The following is a 27,656-nucleotide window of genomic DNA, read 5'->3' as shown; positions in this document are numbered from 1 at the left end:
ATTTTCACTCTTAGCCAATAATGGGGTTAGCGATTTGCATAATTAATTCCTTTTTGCATACAATAATGGGGACGATTAGATAACTGTTATTAGCAGATTTTATTGCCCCACTTTTACCACACTTATATTATTTTTACATTGGGGTTATTTGAACCTGGGTAATACAAAGAGTATTTTAAGGTCCACCTTTACATTATTTTTGTACACAGTAACTTCTCCATTTCGCTAGTATTTTTTAAGTTTCATACGGAACATCTTTTGTCTTCTTATCTTTGGGTTATATGGTGACATAGTATTTATGAAAAACAACATCAAGCAGTCTTGGTATTTCCCCAGTACTTCACGTTATTATTAAATACGCATTTAAAAACAACAATTATAATTTATATATATTTATGGATAAGTATATGTCGATAACAGATATGTAGTTATCGGTAAATAATACTGCTTAAGTCTGTTAAATCTTATAAGGATTACTAAGTAATGTAAGGGGTTCATTCCCGCTATCCTTAATCAAGGGTTTTATAGCAATTAGTGGACTGCTAATTGTGTTGTTGTCAAGATTAAATCAGATAAATCACTAGAAGCTTTGAATATATAATATTAAACTATATATCGTTGTAATAGACGTTACTACTTATGAAACTACAAGCAGTATTCTTGGTATATCTTGTAAGACTCAAATGAGTGCTATACACTAAGTTGGTACTAACTTAAGATTACGGGCGCATTCGCGATGTCAATGTACGGATTATTCGAGAAGAGTAAATTGATGTAACACACGCGGGGTAGGGGGTGGGTGAGGGACGCGCGGGGCGGGGGAGCATTGCATTCGTTGCACCGCGCTGTGCAATGCTCTCCCCCTCCGACCTGCAACGTCCCGCTTCGCCTTAACTGGACGTTGCCACCGATTTTGTTAAACACGAAAATTTTCCATTCGCCATACTTTAAGCATATTGAATGTATCGTCATTATGTTAAAATCCACAACAAAAGATCACGGCGTCAAATTTCCATAATTTTTATTACTTAAATATTATTTTAAAAGAATAATAAAAAATTAAGTACTTAAATTGATACTTAGAGCAAAATAACAAAGATTTTTTTATTGTTATCTTAAACTGTATTAGCATCAAGTTGATTGACAAAAGTGAAATAAAAATAAATTTATGGAATATTAATTCTAAAAGGAAGTTCTTTTATAAAGTTTAAAAAATGCGAAGGAAATCCGTCGGTGGGTTGGTAAGATGAAAGTCCTGTATGGGCAGCGTCGCGTGAAGTCGGGGCGAAAGCGACCGGATGTCGGCTAAAGTTCATGGCTGATCTACTAACACTATACCAACCGCCCGCAGTGTCTACGAGCGGTCAATCCGCGGCCAAGAATTGTAACAACGCACGAAATCCAATAAAAAAAAACAAGAATGCAATGAATATTGTTAAAATATAGATAAATTGAAATATAAGTATTTGTAAAATAAAAAGCCTATGCGATTGTAATATCAGTACAATAATAAGAGGAAAAACATATCAGTCAGGACCAGTTTGTACATTCGGTAAAGACTTTATAATAAATAAATTTTAATTTTAATGCGGTTTTTGTGGTCATTCTGTTCACATTATAAGGGAGGTTTGAAATTATAATATATTAATATTTATTGTAGTTATTAATACGAATAAGTATAAATTTATAAGGCATTTGCCCGGTCTCATGAATGTCATAAATACAAAGCTGGGAGGGACGTCATGGTCAACTTGCACTTTCAATATTTGCTTACAAATTAAAGTTAAATTGACTTAGTTTTAAACGTATTAACGCTTTTTTCTGCGTCTATAATAATACTGGCTGTCGCCCGCGACCTTCTGTGAGAAATTAAATAAAAAAACATAGTTAGTAGTCTGTGTGTTTTTCCAGGCTATGTTCTATATGCATGCTAAATTTCATCGAGATCCGTTTAGCCATTCTGGAGGTACCTTTAAACAAACATCCATCCATCTAAACATTCGCATTTATAATAATAGTAAGTTTTGAATTTCATTTACATAATAGAGTTTTTTTAAGTTTCATAATACCTGTCTCGTATTTTAGACCATAATGTTGGTTATTTGAAGTTGATTTTTGGTTAAAAAAAATTTCCATAGTTACAAGAACCAAAAATAGAAATGAAATAAAATAACTTACGATATGATACGTATCTTAAGAATTTTAAATAAGCGAAATATATTACGTTAATTATTTTTAAACAATGGGCTTTGTGTTGAAGAAAATTAAGTGCATTTTTTTGTTGAACAGAGGTTAACGAATGGCACAAGTATGTGTATAAAAAATCTTTTGTGTGTTTAATTAGTTCCTTAGACGAACGAAGATAATTAGTTGAATGACGGTTTTTTCATATATTATAAAATACCTTATAACATAAATACTTTTTAATGGTGACGATAATAATTTAACTATGTAAGAAATGAAAGAGAAAAATATCATCATCATAAGCTCACTATACGTTTCCACTGAAGGGCTTGGAGCCTACCCTAAGTTTGGGATGTCCAGGCCATACTCAACCAAGCTGGCCAAGTGCAGGTTTGTTGACTTCACACATATCTTTGAAATATCGTATATGTATCATTGCTGCATAGATAACAATATCTATATCTAATAGAAAGAATCCATAAATCCTATATTTTTTCAGTACTTTAAGAAAAAATACACTATCAAACTCTATGTAGTACCTAAGGACTTTTATGTATTAAATAAAAGTAAATTTATTATCCACAAAGTGAAAAAATATTAAAAGTATTTATTTAGATTTAAGATTTAATCCTGAACCCAATACGTTTTTGTTTAATAATTTACGTATATTACTTATGTATTCTGAAATCAGCGCCCGTATGCAATTTTCTTTTTTTCGCACCGCTCGAGCAATAAAATTTAAATGAACTGAATATAAACCCTTCACAATCGGCAGTAAGTAAGCAGGTTAAGACAAAGCGATTTAGGCCTTTGACTTGACTTCGTAATAAGAACGTCTGACACCTTGACGCGTCCTCCAAATCATGACTGACTCATTGAAGATCGAAACATCATTTAAATGGAAAGCCATTGACAAACAAAGATGGTCATTAAAATCGTACATAATTTTAATTTCATTACTTGCTATTGACTGACATGATTGATTTACAATTTTGCAAGTTAATGATAAGAAATATTTTTGTTTTTCATCCAACGTCAAAGTTGCCGATAACAATGACAACGACTCTTGACATAACAATTCTAAATAGTGAACCCTCCCAATATAAAACTGATGCAGATATACCAAAGTTTTTTATACTGAACTCATGTATTACTATTTTTAAATGTTATCATTAATTAAGAAAAATCTTCTAGCATGCTCAAGTACCGCACGGCCAGTGTACTTAAAACTGAGTTTATTCAAATCAAAATTATTGACTTAAGTATGCCTCTTGAAGTCTTGTGATAGTAGTACTAAGAATATCCATTTTATTACTTTGCATAAGAACATAATATTAAAACGGTTTGAACACTATTTTATTTTACGTGTAAAATTACAAATAACAACGATTGTTTCTTATATCATACATCATACAATTTAGTAATGTTTAACCTTTAATTAATTTTTGGTTTTGAGTTAAATGCAAAGGGAGATGTTTTGTGAGCAAATGTTAATTACAAATATGACGAACGAAAAGGTACTTCTGTGTCATAAAAAGGACATTGATGTTTGCATCATGACCAATTACTACGGACACCAAACGAGCTTTTTATACTTTTGTATAAATTAAATTGACATGAATAATACAGCAATAAAAAGCACTGTTTTACAATAGTTTTGACATTGTGGTCACTGTAGTGCAAAAATTGTGCCGTACGTATTTCACCAAAGCAAAGCTAATTAATATTACTTACATTTTATTTTGCCTTAATAACTGTCTTATTTAGTGCCGACTTTATAGGTTATTGTTAATTCTGAAGTCATATTGAAATCTTTATGGAGTAGTTACATACAATTTTATTGTTACTTTTCTCTATCAATCAAATTTCGGTTTGATTTGTTCCATTGTTTCCATATTAAACCAAAGAAAGACAAGCGTGTTTGACTCCAATGCCGTTTCAACTTTCTTAACATTTGTACGCTTTTTTGGCAAAGGTAGATTGCACATAATCAAAAAGCAATAAAAGGCACGTCCCGTTTAATGTTGGACGTATGGTTACTGGAGGTGTCGACTGTCGATGTCGGTGCGGCAGCGGTGACACAAGGCAGGCCGAGACGGTGGCGACGGTGACCCGCCGTCCTTCCGCCGACACGCGCACAACACGCGCGACCGTCCCTCGCCCTCACTTTGATAATATCACAATAACATCCGTCCATTGCACATCAATACATCAACAAACTGTAACACGAATAAATTAAAAATAATCAAGGAATCACATTGCATATGAATTTAGTACGTAGAGCGGCGTATCAATAATATAACTAAAATAATGTAATATTACGTCAGACTTGCAATAACAAAATTGCCTAAAAAGTTACTGCTTCGTCTTTCAGGCGTCTGGAGGTTAAATCAACGTCTCACTACAATTCGTAGACATATTTTATTACGTAGCCGGTCGCTGACGAGGATTCTAGATTAAATTTTAAGTCTTTTTTTATCCAAGTGCAGAATGTTATTACTGCTCAAATTGAAAAGAAACATTGTTCAATGAATACTTAATTTATTTAAATTCAGTTAAGATCAAACGTATAATTTGTAAAACATTTTTAGAACTTGAAGTACCCTAAAATATTTTGATAATGTTTGAAACTTATATGGGCTTACCTTTACTTAATTTTTAGAGTTAATCAAAGTCCTTTGACGTTACGGCAGATATAATGTTAATAACATCAGAGTAAGAAAAAAAATGATAGGAATATGGCTTATTATATTCACTTCATATGTCCAATATCCCGCCAAGACAACAATTTCTTGAAAAAAATGTATTCGGGTCCTGTTAGGTAAGTAAATGAAATTGTGCTAAATATAAAGCTAAATGCCCGGTGTTTAAGTTTTTATACTTACAATCTGTTATAACATTATTACAAAATAAATATTTGTGTAATCATAATCTATTAGAAACTTGGAAGACGAAGTTTTTAAAGTGAAAACAGTGATCGCGTATAGGTCAAAAGGTGAGCGATAAATATCATTTTGACATTTATGTAACCTTTGTTTCGCCCTGGTACCATCCCTAAACTTATTTACCTAATTATTTATTCTTATCTTATTTTTATTATTAACACTAGAATTTACTAGTTAATAGAAAAATCAAAGTTATATACAGATTTAATTAGTAGCCATTAATTATTTCGTTTGAGCACCGACTTCAGGTAATTTAAAGTTTTCCAAAAAATATTTTTTTTTGCTATACAATTGATCCTACAATTAATTGATGATAAGAACTTACTTTTATGTTAATACTTAGTACTTAGTAACAAAGCAATTCCAGTAAGCGAGGTAAAGTCGTCCACAGGACGGCTAAGGTCGGCGAGGGCGCGGGTCGCCGCGGGCGGCGCAAGGGCGCTGCAACGTGCCCTTGCGGCCGAGGCTGGGCCAGACGGAGTATGCACCCTGCACCTCCCCCGAACCCCGCACCGCCGCCACACCGCTATCCCGCCTCTTCGCCCCGCACCCTCACACCAACAGGCCGTGATGCTGCATTTTAATGACATCGAAATGAACTTAGACGATCACAAAAATATTTTTAACAAAGCTTTTAATTGCGGTCGTTTGAAATTGAAACTGTTGTAATGAAAATTGTTTTTAATTGACGATTGCTTTTTTGCCTTGTAAGTAATAACCTAAGTATTGACAGAAGTAATCGGTATATATTTAGCATCGGTATACAGTGCATGTAAACTGAACACGTCCAACAAATTGAAGTCAACGCCTCCTCGAACCTCCGTTTCTCAAATTTAATTCACGATAAGCAGCAACACTTTTGTATGCGCCCGCGCACAATGCCTATTCAGAGTTATTGAGGAGCTGAATCGGCAATCGGCGATCCGTCCGGTCGTTCACCCTTCATTATAAATTCATGACAAGGATATGGTTGAAGCGGGACAATGTGACTTTAGAAATTTATCGCCTTCAGTAGCTATTTTTCGATTGCGAACCCTGATGTACACCTTTGACTGACTTATGGCATTCGTTATATAACTACTGTACGTGATTCAAGACAATATACAAGAGGTCTCCTTTGGCAATCACAAATTTTATTGCAATAATCATATTAATTTTAAAAAGATCTAAAAGTAGCCCGTTGCGTCAGAATAAAAGATTAAAAATTAAAAAACCAAATTCTTTATATTTTTATTAAGTTGGCAATGATTGCAAAATTTAATTGATTTTTTATAAATTTGGTGCACGATTACTTAGTAGTTGGCCATATTTAGTTCTGTTATAATAACTGTTAAGGCTTTAGATCTTTGACAATAGCAAAAATGGCACGAACTACTTTTAACACAGCATTTAGCAGTTTTTCGGTGTTATCTATTAGTTTCATGATCAGCTGCTGGTCTACTTTTAAACTAGAGTTTCCGAGTTTTTCCAAGCTTTTGATTTCCATGTTAGCCATTTCAATCACTTCTTGTTGCCATGCTTCCACACCAGACATTGAAGCATCTAATTGACTTTTATCAAATTTCTCATTTTCTTTTTGCGACGTAACAACTAGCGGTAGAGTTTCTGAAGAAGAAATTTAGGTAGTAAAATAATTTACCATTATAAAAATAACTATAACAGGTTAGCAATTTGAATGTAATTTCCAATTTAATAGCAATTATAATTCAAAAATGTCGCCTAATGATTAAAAACTTCGTCAATTTAAAAGCTAACTAAAAAATCAATAAACATGCGAGCTGAACGAAGTATACAATATTTAAAATGTTTTTTTTTTTAATTTTACTTCTTTTATATAGCAACATAGTCCGGTGTATTGTTATATTTTTATCTTACCTCTCGATGGTTCATTTTTATGATGAGAATTGTTTTCTTCTTCCAAAGTTTTACTTTGAATTAGTGCAATGAATAAAAATAAGGTCAATATTTTTAACATCATACTGTCCTGTTTTGTATTATAATAAATCAGTTACTGCAAGAATAAAATTAAATTTGTGCTATTTATACTTTAGAAAAACGCGAAATGGTATTTGTCTGGAATTAGCAATATCAGTAAATACTTGAATGTTTTTTCGTTTTTTAATATTCATAGAATGAACAAGGAATTTTCATAATTTTTAGATAGTAGTTTATTGTTATTTTATTATTACAAAAATGGCATTAAAATTTTGTTAACTATTTAAAGTTGGTATAATAAAGTCACTAATAACTTTTCAGCTACTTTTTCAGGGTACTTATGACGGTTTATTTCAGTATGCAGTTTTTAATTATAATTTGTATATATCATTCTATTGAAAGCCAGCAACACATCTTGCTGCGGTTGTCCTTAGATGTCTTTGAAATGCTAATAATTATGACAACATCAGATAGGTTATCGATGGCTATGTTCTCCTAAAGGTCACAACACCTTTAGGAGAACATATACAATGTTTACACTTCTTATATGTTTTTAAAAAGTAAGTCTTTTAAAAACCAACTTTCCAAATACAACAGATTTCTTTTTGTACTACACCAGGAAATTTAGGTAAGCAGTGTATTCGCTCCCATTTCATCTTCCTTTCTTTACGTTTACCAATCCCATTTTCTTTCGTAGGATAAAAATTGGAAACTCCTTATCATTATTCCTTCTTGATGAAAACGTTATTCAAACTAAGCGTCCATTTAAACGATACCATTTTCTTGTACGTACCAACGTCTCGTTTAGACCATATAAGATATTTATTTCATCAATTTTATTTAATGCAACAATTAGAAGATTTGCATCGTGGAAATAGGCCTTAATAGTATTTGAAATCGAGTGAGTCGTTTGCTATTGTCCACATATGACTCAAAAATAAAGTAATACTCATAAGTACGCCTTCGAATAACTTTTCACGAAAGTCTGGCATATATATAAATAGATCTTTATCGAAATTGAACATTTAGACCGAAAAGTTCGGTGGCATCCGACTAAACAGAGCTTGTACTTTCCAACTATCTCTTATTGTCCTAGCACAATATTATGTACACACATTCAAATTTGAAGATCAAATCAGGTTTAATATTTAAATATTACAAATAAAACAAAGATGTTGCAATAGGGATTATTTACTTTATTATTTTATTTTCGCTGTATAATTAAAAAACAAATATTTCAACGCAAATTTTACTCATGAATTCTTTGAATGAATTATTTCTTTGATTAAGCGAACTTCTTCAACCATTATTACGGTGAAGTCTTTGAGGGCAGTTATCAACTCCATTACATCTACGACTATTTCTTTGTATTGCACATTCTTTACTTCAGCTACGTGATTGCTTTCGGATTCTGTTAACTTTTCAACATCATGTCCACCAAACCAAGCAAGTCCAATGATGTCAGGAAAATTATCTTGAGAAATATAATAATCATCTCCAATATCTAAGGATTAAATAGAAAATACATAATTTTTTAATTCTTACTAATATTATAAATGTGAATGTTTGGATGGATGGATGGATGTTTGTTTGAAGGTATCTCCAGAACAGCTGAACGGATCTCGCTGAAATTTGGCATACATATAGAACATAGTTTGGAAGAACACATAGGCTACGAATAAAGTTTTATTTTTAATTTCGCGCGGACGGAGTGGCGACAGATGGCTCATATCTAAAGAGAGTTTGATAAAAATCCAATTAATTACAAAAAACTATAGAAAACCGATATTGACTGGTAATTATTTGGTCATAATCATCAAAACTAGCTTAGCAAAAATTAATTAATTAGTTTTTGTAACTATGTTAACTGAAAATGGGTACTATTTAAACTTTTATTGTACCTTTTAGGTCTATGCCTTCTGGAAGTTGACCTAAAACAACTACAATTGATAATAAAATACAAATAATCACTTTATATGTCATTTGTACTAATGTTCGGATGGACACAGATATGAACAAACTAATTACCAACACTACTAATATTAATGGATTTATGTTATTCATTTTACGTTACTTTTATATGCGTAAAACATTGAATCATTTACATATTCAAACAATTTATAAATCATAATTTTTAATAACTTAAACAATCATAAAAGGGCATTTTTATTGCTTTAACATTTCAATTATTTGTTATGTTTATGTAAATACTTTAATACATAGATAAACATTTATAAACATTCCGAACAACATGTATTCGTAAAATACATACTACATATTAAAATGTTTTTTTTTTTTTGCATTGCATTTATTGAAATTCCTAGCTAGTTATAAGAAAATGTGTATGTATATTAAATATATAATAAATAGGTAAATGTGGCCTTACACGTAAAATACAAAATGTCTTGTATATTATTTACTTTTATTTTCCAGATCGTGGTATAATAATTGTAAGTAGTTGATCGTGTAGTCGGCCAAGAAGTTTTGTTTTTTTTTTACCTATTGATCGGCTGTGATAAAAGTTGAGGTATAGTAAAATATCGTGTCAAATGGTAAAAGGAAAGGTAAGATAAAAATCTCCGACGTCTCTTAAATATAAAAAATAGACCTTTATTTCACTTTAAACAAGTCTGTGTAAATATTAACGACGTGAATTTAAAATGTATGATGCCAATTTGACGTCTATACATACGAATAAATTAACCTCGGATCTTGACGACCATGTCTTGTTTGTTAATGCTAGACAAAAATAAACACAGAAATAAATTAACTACTTACAAGTTATAAAAAATAAAGTTCAACGAACTCTGTGCGGCTTGTTTAAACTAAAAAGGTTAGAAATTGAAAAAAAGCAAAGACCCTCGTTAGCAAGCGAGCAAATGGCAATATAATACTAATTAAACATTTACACGACTTAGAAGGAAAAGCGAGGGTACGTAGTGTAGGAGAGAAATGCTTTAAGAGCTTGCAATATGCATACCTGCGATTTGTTATTCCAGCAAGTCGATCCCTCCATTGTGCAAGGTCCATGCCCCGCAAGGGGATGCATATAGATTGCATTTTGTAATCAATTAGGGGAACTTGCACAATAAACAATCCGCTTTTTTATCTCGCTACTGTAATTAAGATAGCCTCGAGGCAAAGTATCTCTATGCTATAATTAGAAAAATGTACTAGTATTTTTCATACAAGGTCTGGTTACTCACTTTATGTATTATTGAATATGTAATTTTAGTATTATATTTTTCTTTTCGAGCTTCTAGGACTTTCGGAACTGTGCCTTACAATGCAACATATTAAATGAATTTCATTCCGACTATTTTATTATTACATTCGAAATTTACAGTTCCAAAGATATATTATACTTATTTACAAAACTCTTATAGAAACAACGAACATATTATTATCTAACTAACGTTTTTAATAAAATTTCACTGATAAAAGTTTTGTAAGACTTAAAAATCATTTCGAAGACCATTAATGTAAAATAATATAAGTAACGCATGGTTTAATGCCAGTACTTCAGCATTACAAATTACTCCTAAGTGCTCCATTTAAATTGTAAAAGATATAAGCTCTTAAGCCTGTAACATAAAAGGATAGAAGCAGATTAAGGTTTCATTAATGTTACATATGATTAAGTTAAAACATGTTGGAATATTCAAAACATGTCTAAAAGTGATCTGACATTGCTTTTGGTTAACAGAATTACTGAGCCCATTTATCGAGGCGCGTCGGCAAGGGGTTGGGAGGGTGAGTGGGGGTTGCTTCGGCGACGGGGCAGTGGGAGGGAGGGGGGTCAGACGGATTTTCAAGGTTAAGGCTAACCTGCGCCGTCTGGCCCACGGCACGCGAAGTCAATATTACACATATTGCATTTCATCGCCCCTAATATATGAAATTTTCAATTTAATATATTTCGTTATTAAACTATTTGTGGCTTATATTTTAGCTGTGTTTATTGAAAAGGTTGATTAAAATAAAGCTCGTATCAGAGTCTATGTAGGCTTGGCTTATTTGGCACAATATGGGTAAACGACGTAAATATTAATTTTAGAACGATAATAATTGATCAACGATATTAAACAACTAAATAAGGCCAACGATAAATATTACTACACCTAATCCATTACTACTACTTACTAGTTAATATCAAGCGAAGTAAACAAACTGTACTGTTCAACATTAAGCAAAGTAAAGTGAGGCGAATGAATTAGTGCAGCGTGAAGGGCATCGAATTCGTCTAGCCATCTGTTACGTGAAATGACGTTCGTAATCTCATAGAGTGGGAGCGGATGAGCATAGTGCAGACGGTCGGCGGCGGTCACTCGAAAATATGCCGCATGACGTTCAAGGTGCGAGGTGCGAAGTGCGAGGTGCGATGCATGCCGCCGGCCACCGCCCGCAGCCCGCAGCCCGCCGCCCGCCAGACTGATCGACGCGCCGTGTGACCTCACACTACAACACCACAATTCATTCATATTTTATCAGGACTAATGTAAGCTATATTTTTTTTAAGTCTGACGAGCAACGTAGTATATTACAATACGAGTAAGGTGTTGAGGTGTGATATTGATACAAATATTTAGTTTTAAAATATTATATTTCTTTATTTGGAAATTGAACAAAAACAGTGAAACGCCACATCACATCATTATCCATACATCACACTAGTATTATAAGTGCGAATGTTTGGATAGATGGATGGATGGATATTTGTTTGAAAGTATGTACAGAACAGCTGTATAGATTTCGCGCGGATGGAGTCGCGAGCGACAATTACTAATATATCAATAGTCTCATCTCATTTCGACTGATCTCATGTCATCTTGTCTCATATTCTGTTCCGTTTCGTTCTGTTCTGTTGCCCTTGCCGTGAACATTTTGGTCACGGCTGTGGCTGCCACCCCGTCGGTCGACGCCCTCTTTTTCGTCACCCCTGAGGTAAATCTCAGGGCCATCTTTGGGGCCGACCCAGCTTCTTTGTTTGTTTCCGCAACTGTCATGCAGGTGCCTCCTATAAGGAGTCGCTCTCCCCTCCTGAGAAGGACATATCCAAGATAGACCCTCCGCTCCTGTGGCCCCAACGTACTCCATAACGCCGGTTTGATGAAGATCGTTCTAAGGAACCACAGGGTTACGGGTAGCTAGAGGGTCGGCGCACTCCTTCTAGTCAGGTCATATAATACAATATTTTATATTATACCAAAAATAATCGTATAAAAGAAATCACCATTCCACTTCTTCCTTCTATCAAATTATGTCAGTAGGCTTTGTTGCTTCTGATAAATTTCACGCATTCCTTATAATATAATTAAATAAGTACGAAACAAATAAAGCATTCCGGCTTACGCGTAGGTTTTTTTTTGTTTTTATAGGAAAAGGGGGCAAACGAGCAACGAATCGCCTAATAAAAGGTAAACTTTTTTTTAATATATTATATTGTGTGTAATGGTCACCCTAGTGACAGGCGGCATTGTGTAAGGGGACACGGCGTAACTAACCACAGCACCGTCCGTTACCATCGGTTACGTAAGCGCGCATCAAATAACAATTACCCGACTCAAATGTTTCGCCCTCATTGTCCCCTGCCTACTAAATACATGACTCACTTTGTTGTGACCCTTGTTTATAGTACAGGTGCGTGATTTAACTAACAATGCAATTATCAAGATACGTTAAAATGCCATCTGCTATTCGTCATAAAGCGCTAAAAGCTTTCTTTGTTGATTTCAAATAATTTTCATTAACTATAGCATGATTAGACATAATATGGCAGTTACTACATCTGTAAATATTTAAGTCTTTGTTTAATAATAAAAAGAAATTATATTATTCTTTTCAAATAAAAAAGTATTTTTACTTTTTTATTTGAAAAGAATATAAGAATATAAGTATGTTACTTCGGTTCGAAAGCTTTCTAAGTGAAATTGGAACATCTTGAAACCAACTCGGTGCTTATACAGTTTACCTTACAACGCAATCTCACTTCTTACTAATATTAGAAATGCGAATGTTTAGATGGATGGATTGTTAGTCAGTTTTTTGAAGGCATCTCCAGAACGGCTGCACGTATTTAGTTGAAACTCGGCATAAATGAAAAATACAGTCTAGAAGAACACATAGGCTACTATTTTTTTTTTAAATCCGCAATAAAATTGGTACTTTAATTTTTTTTTCAAATAACAAAAGCTATACTAAATTAATAAAAAAAAGTAAAGATATGTAATAATGTGTTTAGCTTCATTATAGAAATAAAAATAGTTCATTGCAACATTGAGTTTAAATAATAAAAACTGAGTGCTCAGTCTTTATTATTTTAGATCATTTTAATCAAGCACAAAATGGTTGCATTGTGTTTATTTAGCTGTACCATTTCAACTTCAATTAATTAAGTCTTAATTAAATCTTTCCAATAAATATTAATTAAAACAGTTAGCTGTTTCTTTTAACAACTAGTCTCGTAGGTTTTTGTATCTATTTCATTGGAAATTATATTAACGCATGTCGCTGGCTGACAATGGTGTTTGTTGTCTATGGATTTATTTAAAAAAATGTGTTTAAATTGATAATAGATATGATTATTTTATCTATTTTTATAAGTCTACTAGGTGTCTCACGCGACTCCGTCCACGCAGAATTAAAAAAAATTACAGCCTATGTGTTCTTCCATACTATATTATATATGTATGCGAAATTTCATCGAGATCCGATCCAGCTATCTAAACATTCTCATTTATAATATTAGAAAGATGATTACAGCCTCATTAGTTAGTTAGTAGGTAAAATTGTTTAATTTTTTTTAACAATTTCTCATTCCTACTGAATTCGATTATACAGTATAGTTACATTAAATAAATGTCACATCAAGATGTTTTTATTTTGACGAGACGTTTTGGGTTAGGGCCAACTCTGTTTAGCCTATGTATCTAAAAGTAGGTACAAACATACTCATATCTTCTAGTCACTGTTAGTTTATTTTTATCTATTTAAATTTTTTCATTGTTTTCATTGATTATTGCTACTATTAATAAAGTAGAATGTGTAATTGGTTAGAAAAAGATTAAGATATACATTACTTATATGACGAAATTTTTTTCTAAGAAAAGTTTTTAATTTTAGTATACATCAACGTATGGAGCGTCGGTGGCACAGCAGTCAAGCATTTGACTTTCAATCTACAGGTCCTAGGTTCGAATCCCGCCTTGAATGTACCAATGTGTTTTTCTATTTCCGTTATACATATGTACGTTTATCCAACGTTCTTACGGCGAAGGAAAAGATCGTGATGCAACCTGCACATATCTGAGAAGAATTTCAAAGGTATATGTGAAGTCAATCAACGCGCACTTGGCCAGCATGGTTGACTATGGCCTAATCACCCTTAACTTAGGGTAGGCTCCGAGCTCATCGGTGGGGACATATAGTGAGCTGATGATGATGATACATCGACGTGCAGAACATATCTTTAGTACAACAAACATCTTCCAAATCAATAAGTAAGAATTAATAATAAGTATCCTAAGAATTCACTGAGTAAAAACTTTGTTAGGAAAATGTTTTTGTGGCTTCTTAAAAAGTTACGACAGTTGAACTTATGTACTTTATAAGGTAAATTTTGCTCTTTAGACTTCTAGTTGCTTTACAAGAAAGAAATTAAAACAACTTCTGAAAAAGCTTTTAAAATTCTTTTGAAGTATCACAAAGTAGTTTTAATAACATGAAATTTTCTTTTAAACATGCCACAAACCAATTAATAATCTTAGCTTTGTAATACTTTGAGTAATATCAAATAAAAAAACGTGCAGACGTTTCTTATTATTCCTTGAGCCAGCCCAAGGAGTCCATATCTAGTGTATAAGATTTAATGCGTACTAAGATATTTTCATATGATGTAGATTAATTATACTCGTAAATACCTGCTTAAACCTTTTAGGGACATTAAGTAAGAAACTTAATATAATGAAATTAATTATAACTTATTGCTCAGGTAACCGACACAGATTCTCTCGAGATGTTAAGATTCATCGTATAAATATTTTTTTCAAAGGCAAAAAAATAAAAAATTAATATCGAATCATCTTTGAACTTTTAGTCAAATTTTCGTAATCGGTACACAATAAAGAAGTACGTTAAAGGGTATCGGGGGAGATAGAAGTGAGTCAGACGGCAGCGGCAGACGGAAATGAGTCCTTCCTCCGCGCTATCGGCCGGCACTTTTGTTAAATTAAAATGGATGAGGTTTAAAGTGGTGCGGCCGTAACTAACGGTTGGCGCGTCGTCTGCGCGCGATTACGGCAATCTGCTGCGCCGCAAAAAATAGGACGTCGCGACGCGTGGGGTCCCTCGCCCCTCACACACCCGCGCACCGTGCCCCGCACCGACCCCGCACTGAGCCACTGACATTAAAAACTTGAAGTGTCCTCCCGTAATCGCCCTTTATTTTAGACTGCAACCGGTCGCATGTAAACAAAGCTCTTTGTATATTTATATGATTATAAATAAGACTGTAGATTTGTAACAAACAAATAATACAATGAAATTTAATCATATTGCAATTTCAAGATCTCCCATTATTGAGAGTTTATCATACATGATAATAAGGCAACATTTATTACACAGGAAAGGAATATAAAATAAACACATAAAGAAATATGCGATACAATCAGAAGCGATGTAGCCGACGTGTCGAAGCGAAACAAAAAAGATTAGCAGTCAATAAAATCAGAAAAAACATTGACCGTCTGCGCCGCTGCCGGTGCCGTGGCTCGACTCTATTAGACAATGCGTTACGCCGATCAAGACAAGCCAAATTGATTTGCAGTAGCGCTACCGTTACGTTTAATTATCGAAAGCATTGTTGTAGCGGCCGAGATTGTCTACGCCAGTGGTCGCAAACCTGTTCAATATTACTATAGTTTATACACAACTCCTAAAAAACTAACTCCACTAGCATATTAAGGTGCTATTATATGACATACTTTTTTAAATGTAGAAACTAAAAAGCGTAGCTATTGCTGGATATGAGCCGATATTGTATAATGACCTTACAGCTGTCCGCCTATTTTGAGGTAAATAAGATGTTTGGTCATTTCATATGCTCCTTTTACAGTATGCACCATTTCATTCCTCACTATACTACATGGAAGGGAACAAAGCATCTGTGATTATTCTGATTGTTGAAGTCTAGTCAATTTCATCGTTTTTGATAGTATAGAAAAATATTCTTAAAACAAATGTCAAGTTAAATAAAAGGTTGCAGACAACTGTTCTCAAAGTATCAGTCTAGACGGTGATGCAGACAGTATTGCAGCACGGACTATTAACGATCATACTTAAATGTCTTAGGCGCGAAATTATCGAGCCATTAACTGAAGGCTGGTCATAAAGCGACTTCGCGGCTTGTCTCTTCACTGATATAACCTCACACTCGTAAAAATGTTCTTGTTCATGTTTGAACACATAAATTTCATGTTCAAATATTTACATTTAATGTGTATTCGAGTTAAGTTTTAACGCAATAGCGACGAGATAATTAACTATTATACATTAATATGATGATTTTTATTGTAAAAACATCTTTTATTCTCATCATCTTTTGTAAATCAAATGGTGTAATGTAAATGGAATTTAATTTTTTTAAATTTAACTCCAGAAAATTTTCCACAATACGCTTTACATGGAGTTAACTTCTCAATTTGATATGAACAAACCAGAAAACACAAAGTCTAAACTATTCCTTGTTGCTTACTAATACTACATTTACGATAAGGAACAATGAGTAGCCAGTATACAGCTTTAAGTGTGGCAATTAACTTTAAACTCTAAACTGTCGATCGTCAACTTATCGTGACTGTTTTATAGTATCATGCAATAAAAGTAAATAAACACACAGGTATAAAAGTTGGTTTGACGCGTTTCGGTATGTAAATTAGCATAATGCAATTCGTCTAGACTAGACGAAGTGCGGTGCGCGCGTGCCGAGCTCACGGCGACTGGAGGTGAACGCTGCACTTGCATTGCCACCGCGCGGTCACACAGTAACTACTTATCCTTGTATATTTCATTCCACCTTCGTTTTATTCTCCTTTACTGCATTGATAAAGACTGCAGACAGACTTTAACGGTTTTCTTAAAGGTCGTTTACATTGAAACTACCTTTCAAACTTTTAAACTATTCATATATAAAAATACGATCTCCAAATAGTTAGCCACTTCGTATAAATATAAAGATCGCTCGTATACTGAATTATGTTCATTGATTTTTTTATAAAGTTTTATTAAAACTTTAAATGCATAAAAAACAAATACGAAATGAATTCATCGATTTGTTTTCTTTTATTAAAAATTTTCAACATTCCTTTCATGTTATTGTTTTTTTATAATCGTTACGCAAAGTCGATATCAAGTAGCGGGCACGTCAAGGCAGAAGGCAGTCTAGCTCGCTTTGTGAACGAGCTGACGTCACGGCGGCGGCATTCGGTGTTTGTATTATAGCCTAGGCCAGTCTAGACAGCGCGCGCTGTCAGAGGACAACAGACAAGGCCTGAGAAACGTCTGGAGGTGAGATGAAGGCCTCTTAGCTACCTTACAAATGCACCGGCGGAGGCGGTGGCGGCGGCGGCGGAGCTCCTATTGTGAAAGTGCGCCGATACGGTACAATAAGCACGTATCTTAACATTAAGTTAACAGTACGTGTTTCGACGAACACTATTATTACGCTAAGTAAAACTTTTGCGTATTTTTTTAAATACGTTTTATTTGATTCACCGTTTTTCAATAAAAGCTTATTATCGATAATTTCGTAAATGTTTCGATAATGAGCTATAGATATTTTATAGAATACAATTATTAACATGTACATATTAACGTTAAATGCCTATGTAATGTTTAACTAATATAAATTTATCAAAAAAGCTAATTCACTCACGATTAGGTACTGTCAATACATGAAATCCCGGAAGCGCCAGAAGCGACATGCCACCATAGATATTGATGTTGTCATTAATTAGCGAAGCTATGGGCCGCAGACATCAGCCCGCCCCGTGGCTAATGGTGGCCGTCTAGACCACCCCCTCTTCCCGCTTATCCGCGCTCACCGCACCCCTGACACCCACGCCGCAGGCCCCGTGGAAATCCCTACACCTGGACAATGAGAACACCGATAGCCACAAAAGGTTTAGGGGTTTATTTTTTTGAAAGTCAATTTAATTTTAATTTTAGAAAGTCAATCCTTACTTAGGCCAATAACTTTTACCATAGTATCTTTATATTTCTATGACAAAAAAATAATTACTAACTTATACCGGAGACATTGTGTGAGCAGGATTAAAAAGAGGGTGAAAAGTAGCACACGTGTTACTCGAAACTATGTTCTACATATATCGGTGCCAAATTTCAATTAGATGTGTTAAACCGATGCGGAGTTATCGAATAAAATTGTAACAAATATCCATCCATACATAATAACATACAACCATTCGTATTTATAAGTAAGATTTTTCTTTACGAAAAATCTACATACATAGGTATAGTGGGTGTGAATTTAAAGTGGTACTTAGTAGGAGTTTAATACAACATAAATTTTCCTTAACTGGGACATTGAATCATTGTGTTTTCAATTAAGTAAAGTTCTGGTCTGGCCGAAAGGAGGGCACGTGGATGCGTGTGAATTTGTATCGGCTGCCTATACAATATACTGTAATATTATGCTGAAGTCTAGACGTGGGGGCGTACGGAAAAGGTGTAGGCAGCTAACGAAATAGGGTTGTCATACAAAGAAATTCTTATTTTTCTTAAACTTGCTTTTGGCTCGGCTATTATTAATATAATTTGGTCAATAAATGATTTTCCAGCACCTCGCTCGAAATAATATTGGCTTTTATTTTATTGCGCAATAATAAAGGTAATTAATGACAATAAAACTATATTAGATTTATGTAAAAAGGGATATTTAATGGACTTCCTTGTATTTTTAATTTAATACTTTTTGTTGAACGGGAAAAAGCACGCACAGTTGCGTCTTATCGTTTTAAAATTAAAAGACTACGCTTATACAAACTTATTGAAACGGGAAATTCAAATACTGCATTAATTAATTGCCGGATAAATCTACAAGTTTAAATCGGTCTTTCGCTGGAATGATTTTGATATTGCGTTTTCAATACATCTTATTAGTGTTCGACGTATTGGAAAACCTCTCTATTTACGAATGATTTAATCCGATGGGGTGTTTGTTGTAATGCGAAAATAGTTATGGAAAGCTGTAAAACTATATACCTATTTATATGTAAAAATGTGTACTGCAAATAGTATATAAATACTTACATTAATTGAAAATAGGATAGTATATAAGTAGAGTAAGCTCCTACGACTTATAATCCGACGGATGACCGCAAATTTCTTGCTAATTTTAGAACATTTTATTATTTTTATCGGTAAAAAAATCTTTGTTATTGTAAATTAAAAAATAAATGTATTTGTGTGTAACCCTATTGTGATTCAACGGCGCGAGACACCGGGAGCGGCGCAAATTTCCCGACCCCAACATTTCAGAGCCGCCGCCCGCCGCCGCCGCTCCTTTCATACAGAGAATTAGGTCATGCAGTAGGACACCTAACTACATTTATATAGGCCAGCTTTATACCAATAAGCACATTTTTCTCGTTCAACTGAACACGGTCGTAACTTGATTTCTATTTATTGTTTCTGTTTTGGTAAATTGTTTTGAGTAAAACATTGAAAAGAAGATAGAGTACTCTTACTTCGTTTAATAAATATATAATAAATAACTAAGCTATAAGTTTTAACATCTAATATTCAACATCAAAATCACAAAATTCAGATTGTTATTCCATTCATTTATACGTTATCCTCATTACATTTCTCGTAATGAAGTTTCAAATTGTATTAATTAATAATTTGCCAATTTTTACTATTGGCGAAGTCAAACACAAAATCATTGGTTTTGTTTAAGGACCCAGGTTTGACATCGTCTACCGACGTTTGAAAGATTCGAAATTAAAAGCCGTAAAGCTGAATACGAGGGAGACAGGAGTAAGGACGAGTTCCCTGTCGGCAGAAGTTCGTCTCAAAGTTGTACAAAGTTACTATTTTTTTCTTTTTAAACAACTAAAGAACTTGAAATAATAGTAAATTGTAAAGCTTAGAAAATTTAGTTAGTTTGAAATGATTTGAAGAAAAGAATCATTGGCATATGTATCCTTAGAATTTAGTAGACGAAAACTAACAATGATAAGTTAACATACGTCTTAATCTTATTAAATAAGAAATATAAGCCAAGTATACAGTAGATTATAGACAGGAATGTGATATAAATTAAATTAATAATAGCTGGTAATACCAACACTGACGAAACCTTGACATTTACTTCGTATATACTCCTCTTTTGTCATTTTAATTTAGTAATATTAGATATGTTTTTAAAAGTTTGTGTTGTTTTGTTTTTGTAATGTTCACTATCGTTGCTGTGTTATATTTTATTTCATTTAGATTGTTTTAATTATTACTTAAACAAGTGCAAACGCACCGTTAGGTCGTTAATTAAAAAAAAATATCTAAAGAGCCTTTGAAGAGGATTTTTTATTACTTTCATTTTTCTTCTTTAATACTTACTTCTTATTTAAATTAAAAAAAAATAGTAAAATAGTATCCATATTCACATTATGCAATTACACTTTAGAAACATTACAAACTTCAAAAACATATTATTGACTTCCACGCGAATAATGCATCGGCACATACGAGTATTAATCCGCGTACTCAATACTAAAAAGTCACACTGTTGTCGTGGATAAAGCTTGATCAATATTTTGCCTTGGTTACGTTTAAGAAAAGCTACTTTATGAATACAATTCCTTGGTATCTTCAATGTCAGTAGATGTTATTGAAATAATATGGATAATACCGGACAAGGTCAAGCTGCTGTGGGCGGCGGTCGCCGTGAACCCTCCATTGATCCCGTCAAAGCGCAAGGGATTCTGTAATGTATCAATAACTATGAATTATATTCGTTCTTCTGTTTCATGTTCGATATTAACTGACATGATTTATACTGCTTATGAGTTCCATAGCTTGAAGTGTCGCTTATTTTCTAGCTTTATATTGTACATTTTAAAAAGAACGATTAATACTTTAGAGTTATGAATTTTATAGAGTTTTTTCGATTGTTTTTAGAGAGTATACTCTAGAAAACACAAAGGAAATATTTATTTACTTTCTCATAATATTAATGGCAATAAACAATAAGTTAAAATGTGTTATTTTCTTGATTTCCCCAATACTATAATTATACGAATAATTCTATTATTGATTGTGAATTTAACATTTACGTGCATATTACTATCTTACAGGACATCAGTCAACAAAAAGACAAAAAATGCAGCCCGTTTGTGGAACAAACGATGGGGGTTTTACACTCAGATACGAGATATACAAGAAGAGGAAGCTCAAAAAATAGGTAAAATGTTAAACTTCTTATGAGTTCCATTCTAACTCCTCCCAGGTCAATTCCTATTTTTTTTAGATAAAACTCAGATCAGAATACTTTCAACTCTCGTCTGATTTCTGTGAGATTGTAACTGATGGACCTTATCCAATCACAGATTTTGAAACTGCAACCATATGATATCTATCTTTTGTTTGTGTCAGGCATGAGTGTAGAGGAGTACCGCGCTGCTCTGCGCTCATTGAGCTGCAAGCCTGTGGAGCAGCAACCGGTGCACATCGAGCCCAGTCCGACGGCGCTACCCCTTACATCCTCAGGTTAGTGCATATATGTGTGACGAAATTATGAGATAGGAGTGTTAATGTGTATTTATAGTCAAAAGCAATGAGCTGTTAGTATTAATTTTTCGGCTTTTTTATTAATACGTACATTACAGAAATTAATTACATTGTTCATAATGTTTTGAAATGCATAAATATATTTGCAACATTAATTAAAACAATAATGCAAAACAAGCAAAAGAAATATTAAGCGCCTAGTAAATTTGTATCTGCAATTCCTCAGGTATGTAGCAAGAACACTTTAATCCAAGATTAATGATCAACAAAACTAATAAATTAGCGGTGTTGAGCAACGCGACACTTAATACTCCCACTGACCACTTACACCCACGACCTCTACATAGAGACCCGGCTTAATCCATTTAAGTGTATGTACAAACAATTTATTTTGGGGCACTGTCAAGAAAGAGACAGGATAATATCATATTACTGATTAATAGTTCAAAGTTAATTGAATTTATATTTTTTGATTAATATTATTACGGTTACAAATCACGTACTTATCAAAAAGCTTTTCTTTAGTATGTTATCTACAATATTACTATTACAGGTGTAATAGGCCGCCGGGCGCTTTGTCCACTCGACTGCTACGGACCTTTAGTAAAAACTGGGCGCAATTACCCAACGAGACCGCCACTACCACCGGGACAGATCTACGATCCATATAAACAAACTATGATTTTCTTAGGGTAGGGTTTTCTCGTTACTAAAATTAACTAGGGTTACATTTCATTTTCGTGTACTCTAGAACTATTTGAGTCTAAAAGGCGCTTATCTTAGTGGTATGGTGGTGATTTCAGGGGAGGAATCGGCGACCCCATATCCTACAAGCTGCCAGTGGCTCGTTCTGAGGTCACCGATGAGATGTGGACACGACCCCAACAACTTACCGTCACGCAGTTTGATTTCTTATAATTTTCTTTTACTATGATTCTTATGAATTAATAATCATTGAAGAAAAAAAGAGAACACTTGTGATCTTTTACTTGTGCTAGTCGACATTAAAGGTCATTGAGTTGTTCCATCAATAATCTTAATCACACATAATGTGGAAAAAATTCACCAGATAGTGAAATCATTTGCTGCCCTCTAAGTTGAAAAGGTAATTTAAAATTTTTTGTATAATTTTTCTTTTTGGATTACATATTATAAAAAAGACACTATTGTACTTATTACTGTTTTATTTTTAAATATGCCATTTTTTTTATTAAGATAAAAAATAATTAACCCATATTGTGTCTCTTAGTAACAAACGCCGGTGGCAGTTGAGAAACTATGTTTTCTGGTAAAATTTCCAAGGTGACCGCTTCGTCGTCGCCGATCCAATGAAATCCAGCTAAATACTGCAAAAAAAATAATTTCGTAATAAGAAATTCAAAACATTTCTGTCACAAGTACGTAAAATAAAACAAGTAATATCAATTCTCACCTTTATAGGTATTATTTTAAGGTTCATACCATAGTTGTTTTTATTGAATTTCTTCTTTGCACTCGGTTCTTCGTTGGTATTCTGAAAACAATTATTAATACCGTTTAACCAGAAATAAGACAGTAAATGTTAAAGTGTTAGTTGCATAAGGGCAAGTTCATCTTAGCATATTTTTCACAACCCTTTAATATGGCTATTAAATAAAAAGTGAGATTAGTAGAGTGTGGTACATTATATATGAATCCAATATGGCCGCAACTACAAAATAACCATGTCACGTTTTGATCCCCATAATATAGGTATCGAATAATAGGATTTGACTTATAGCACAGCGTATTCAAGTATAATAAATCTAAGAATTTAAAAATGAATTGCTGAAAGTAGGAATTGACCTCATTTTTGAGTGGTTAATTTCTTAATGTTATTGAACTGTACACATTACCTTAGATTTCTTATTCATGATCCATAGCGAGGTTTCGTCCTGGAAGACGAGTGCGTCAGAGCCGGGGTGCACCGACACCGAGGAGACAGCGTTGCGGCGAGCGAGCCACTGCGCCGGCAGCGTCTCGTTTCCCCACTCACTTAACTTCTTGTTTGACAGATCGTATTCAATTAACTGCAATCACAATTTATTATTAATTTTGAAAATAAAAAATCGGTCGTCTTAAATGGTGCTTTAAGTGTTCTTAGTTGGCCGCAGAGCTCTCCGCATCTCTCTTTACAACACAAAACGTGCTTTTTATACCATTTTATCAATTGTCTTGATATCTTTATCAATTGTCAAAATGTCAAAAAGATATTTGAATGTTGAAATTCATTAAATTAATGCATATTTATGACTTTAATCATAATAAATTATGTGTAAAAATGACTGAACAATTTGTAACGAGAATCATACAATATGAATATTCTTTGATTTTACCTTTTGGTCTACGTAAGCAATAATAAGAGTTTCATGGTTTGTATCAACAGTGAGTGCGGCGGGCACGCAGCGGTACTTGGGCAGCGTCACGTGGTGCTCGAACTTCTTGTGACTGCGCGCCCACACCACCACCACACCATCAGTGTCCGCCATCACCAAATACGTATTATTCGATGGAGTTTTCTTTGACACGTGTAAATGTAACGCAGTTTTACTTTTTAAATCTGAAATAAGCTTGTAATGAAGAATACATACGGAGGTACAGTCAGGGAACTTCGCGGTATGCGAATAATGAAAATAAGCTTTTTACAGCCCAACTTTGCCTCTTTTTACAAAATAACTATTTAGGTAGCAGGGATTTTATAAAGTATACTGTCATTTTATTTTTACAATAAAATTGACATCAAGTAAGTCATATCAAGAAGAAAACATAATGAAATTCTATACTTACATTTATCAGTTGCTATTGTCTGTATAACAGTGGCACCGGCTTGTGCGTCAACATGCAGAGCTTTGATCTCTCCCCGAGTATGTACCAGCAACGTCTGCGAGTCCTCGCTGAACATCATACGGTCACACATTGATGACAATCCACTTATTAATACTTTCGTCAATGATATGTTACCTTCATCCTCCTGGTAAATATAATCAATTATCAAATATGAACATAGTAAATTTTTTATATCACAACATGGAAAACGAGCACCTGGAATCGCTGAAATAGCGATTTCAAGTGCTTCCACTTCACGCCTGTTTTCTGTGTGATCGTGGTATTTAACCGGGCGAGCCCGACCAATTCGTGTGAAGATGTTAAAGTGGGCTCTAACATATAAAAAGATATAGAACAAAGTCATCTACATAAATTGATAGTTTACAAAAATTGTTACTTACTGTATCCAATTTAAGCATTCGTACATCACTGTCAGTAGAATAAGCGACAAACTGGCCATCCGGTGACAGAGCACAACTCACTATCTGTTTGTTTTTCTTTGTTTTAACTGATATAAGCTTCAAAGGTTTATCAGTTATTTTTAACTTCTGTGTGCCTGACGATTTATTACCTTTCTTATAATCTAATATTACTGTGTCTTGCTCCAACTGTGTGTTGTCATTTTCTTTATCTACATTTTGCTGTGACTGTACATCAGCAATCATTACATTTCCATTTTCATTAGTTCCATATGCTCCTAATTTCCACACTTCTAAGTGATTAGAATACCTAAAAAATTTGCAAATAACCACCTGGTATCAAACAGTGTTTAAGTACACTATACATCAAACATTCTAGGGAAGAAGGCAACAAGTTATGGTCCTGAGTTGCTGTAGTTATGTTAAGGCACAAGTAGAGTTCTTCTGGAGATCCTGGAACTCTCTTCAGTTGCCTTAGAGGATGGCCACCGAGGGAGTTATAGTAATTCAAGTCTCACAAAACCCTCTTCTTCCCTCCAGCCCTGCCCAGAAGGCAGGGTATTTTTTGAAGATTTCCTCCCAATAAAAAATAAATTACACTATGTATAATACCATACATTTTTGACTTTAGTTTTACGTTTCAGCCATTTAAAGTATAAGGCTGGTTTAAATTCCGCGAATCTTATACTACAAAACAATACATACCTTAATAACAAAAGCTTGTTCTTTCCACAAACAGCTGATCTGACAGCAGGAATCATTGGTGGTATTCTCATAACCCATTTAGGTGGGTAGCTTGATAGTGTTAGATAGCCATCTGCTCCCACTGACACTAGCTTGTCTCCATTTAAAATTAACGCTCTAAAAAAATACAACAATATTATTGTATAGGTTATCTAGATTTCAAAAATTATTATCTATAATATATGATGTCCATAAATGTGTATTTTACCTCACTTGATGCTCATGAATATTCCTCTGTACATTCTTCACCCACTGGGCGCCAGTAATTTTACCCGAGCCTTTGCTGACTTTAACAAAATTCATAATCACAGGGTCGACTCCACTGCAGTATAAATTCTTTTCGTCATCAGACACAACTATTGATAGTATGTTTGATTTATGTGTGGTATATGTCTCTATCTGAAAGAAAATTTTTGAACTTTAAAAACCTTACTAATTAAAAAGGTTCAAAGATTTCTATTGCTATATAAGAAGAATGTGCTCTCATTATACTACATTCATCATATATTCAGAATACTATACACATCAAACATAAAGTATTGAATTAGCCGGGAATTTAGCAATAATAGGGTATGTGTTACAATTGTAAACATTGGCAATTTATATTCAATGTATGAAAGGATGAGTATATATGGATCTTCTATTTTATAGCCTTTTTATTTATTATAAATTACCTGATCACCAAGGACACTGTCCCAAAATGTCAGCCTGCCCTGACTGTCTCCAGACACAACAACATTATCTGAAAGCACCGCCAGGCACCACACAATCATCTCATTTCCACGTCTACTGACAGAAATGCGGCAAGTAGCATGGCCTGTCTCTACATTCCATACTCTTATTGTATTGATAGACCCTAAAATAATAAAATTTATCATAAATTTATAAATTTTCAGCGTTCAGTATAAAAATCCATATTTCAATTGACTGAGGTACACATTAACAATACAATAATGAAGCTCAATACAAAATTACCTGTTACCAAAACCTTTCCTGTTTTATCAAATTTACAGCACATAATTCTACCTTCTTGCTTATCAAATAACTTTTTATATACAATGTCATCATATTCAACATTGTATAGGTTAATATAACCTTGCTCTGTACCCACGGCTACTAAAGTATTGTTAGGATCGACGTCAAGGCACCATGCAGCATACCCTGTCAGTATCACCGTGTTTTTAATACTCAAAGTATTGACATCCCATTCCAGCAAAGCTCCACCAAGCCCAGTTGATAACAATCTATCTTTAACCCATCCCAGTGCTTCCACTGACGCGTTTTCAGCACCGGGTATAAGTTTAATTAAATGAGGGGCGTAGTTTAAATCCCAAATCTCTATAGAGGCGTCAGACCTGTAAGAAGTAAAAATAATAACTTACACTGCCAACGCTTTTTCAAGTTAAATGTTAAGATAACAACAAACCTTGCTACTGCAAGTGTTTTATTAGTTTTACTAAAAGCGACACAATTTATTGGTTCCGGTTTTGGATTATAGTAACGAACTCTATGTAGTTTACATGCCATTTTTTAAGTTCTCATATACTCTAAATACGTATTTTTTAACCGTTTCAGTTACACATGGCAGTTAAGTAAATAATTATTGTTTCATTCAAATTATTTGACAGAGCAGAGCACATTACGACATGTGTCACAACTGTCAATTGCCATGTGCTTTTTGTTTACAAGGGCTGTCACGGCCAACTCAATGGTCCACTGGGACCAACAATGAAAAAATTCGCAAAAGTCTTATTTATTTTATTACTTGTATTTATGATAA

General features: G+C 33.7%; 3 protein-coding genes across 6 annotated transcripts in view; 1 reads left to right on the top strand and 2 right to left on the bottom strand.

The window, feature by feature from the left end:
- The window catches only part of LOC106121326 (uncharacterized), a 49,657-nt gene extending 26,634 nt beyond the window's left edge, over nt 1–23,023 (top strand). For 2 of the 4 annotated variants that reach the window (XM_013316942.1, XM_013316943.1), the window contains exons 3-6: nt 21,437–21,543; nt 21,735–21,848; nt 22,423–22,561; nt 22,673–23,023. In XM_013316942.1, coding sequence (XP_013172396.1) covers nt 21,437–21,543; nt 21,735–21,848; nt 22,423–22,561; nt 22,673–22,787 — 475 coding nt within the window. In that variant the 3' untranslated portion in view covers nt 22,788–23,023. Of the gene's footprint in view, nt 1–11,473; nt 11,563–20,868; nt 21,067–21,436; nt 21,544–21,734; nt 21,849–22,422; nt 22,562–22,672 lie in introns of those variants that run through there. The other 2 variants (XM_013316945.1, XM_013316944.1) reach the window with 2 other exon arrangements.
- On the bottom strand, nt 6,363–7,129 carry LOC106121328 (uncharacterized). The gene is made up of 2 exons (XM_013316946.1): nt 7,005–7,129; nt 6,363–6,734 (listed from the first exon to the last, which is right to left on the bottom strand). The coding sequence occupies exons 1-2, from the start codon at nt 7,105–7,107 to the stop codon at nt 6,460–6,462; spliced, it is 378 nt and encodes a 125-aa protein (XP_013172400.1). The 5' UTR covers nt 7,108–7,129; the 3' UTR covers nt 6,363–6,459.
- Nucleotides 23,024–23,035: 12 nt separating the features above from the next.
- Nucleotides 23,036–27,536, bottom strand: l(3)72Dn (UTP4 small subunit processome component l(3)72Dn). The gene is made up of 11 exons (XM_013316941.1): nt 27,303–27,536; nt 26,852–27,231; nt 26,551–26,732; nt 26,085–26,275; nt 25,838–25,993; nt 25,115–25,442; nt 24,675–24,858; nt 24,224–24,447; nt 23,744–23,917; nt 23,302–23,382; nt 23,036–23,215 (listed from the first exon to the last, which is right to left on the bottom strand). Exons 1-11 carry the CDS (start codon nt 27,401–27,403, stop codon nt 23,096–23,098), a joined length of 2,121 nt encoding a protein of 706 aa, XP_013172395.1. The 5' UTR covers nt 27,404–27,536; the 3' UTR covers nt 23,036–23,095.
- Nucleotides 27,537–27,656: the final 120 nt, after the last annotated feature.

The sequence above is a fragment of the Papilio xuthus genome, unplaced genomic scaffold (genome assembly GCF_000836235.2).
Source record: "Papilio xuthus unplaced genomic scaffold, Pxut_1.1 DF826945.1, whole genome shotgun sequence".
Taxonomy (NCBI): domain Eukaryota; kingdom Metazoa; phylum Arthropoda; class Insecta; order Lepidoptera; family Papilionidae; genus Papilio; species Papilio xuthus.
Note: the sequence above shows the minus strand (reverse complement) of the source record. Positions and strands in the feature narration are given on the sequence as shown.

What these genes read in the sequence shown, in the direction of transcription:
- LOC106121328 (XM_013316946.1), bottom strand. Translation starts at nt 7,107, where the DNA reads ATGATGTTAAAAATATTGACCTTATTTTTATTCATTGCACTAATTCAA. An exon ending in TAAAAATGAACCATCGAGAG is followed by an intron (nt 6,735 to 7,004) that starts GTAAGATAAAAA and finishes TTTCTTCTTCAG; the next exon opens with AAACTCTACCGCTAGTTGTT.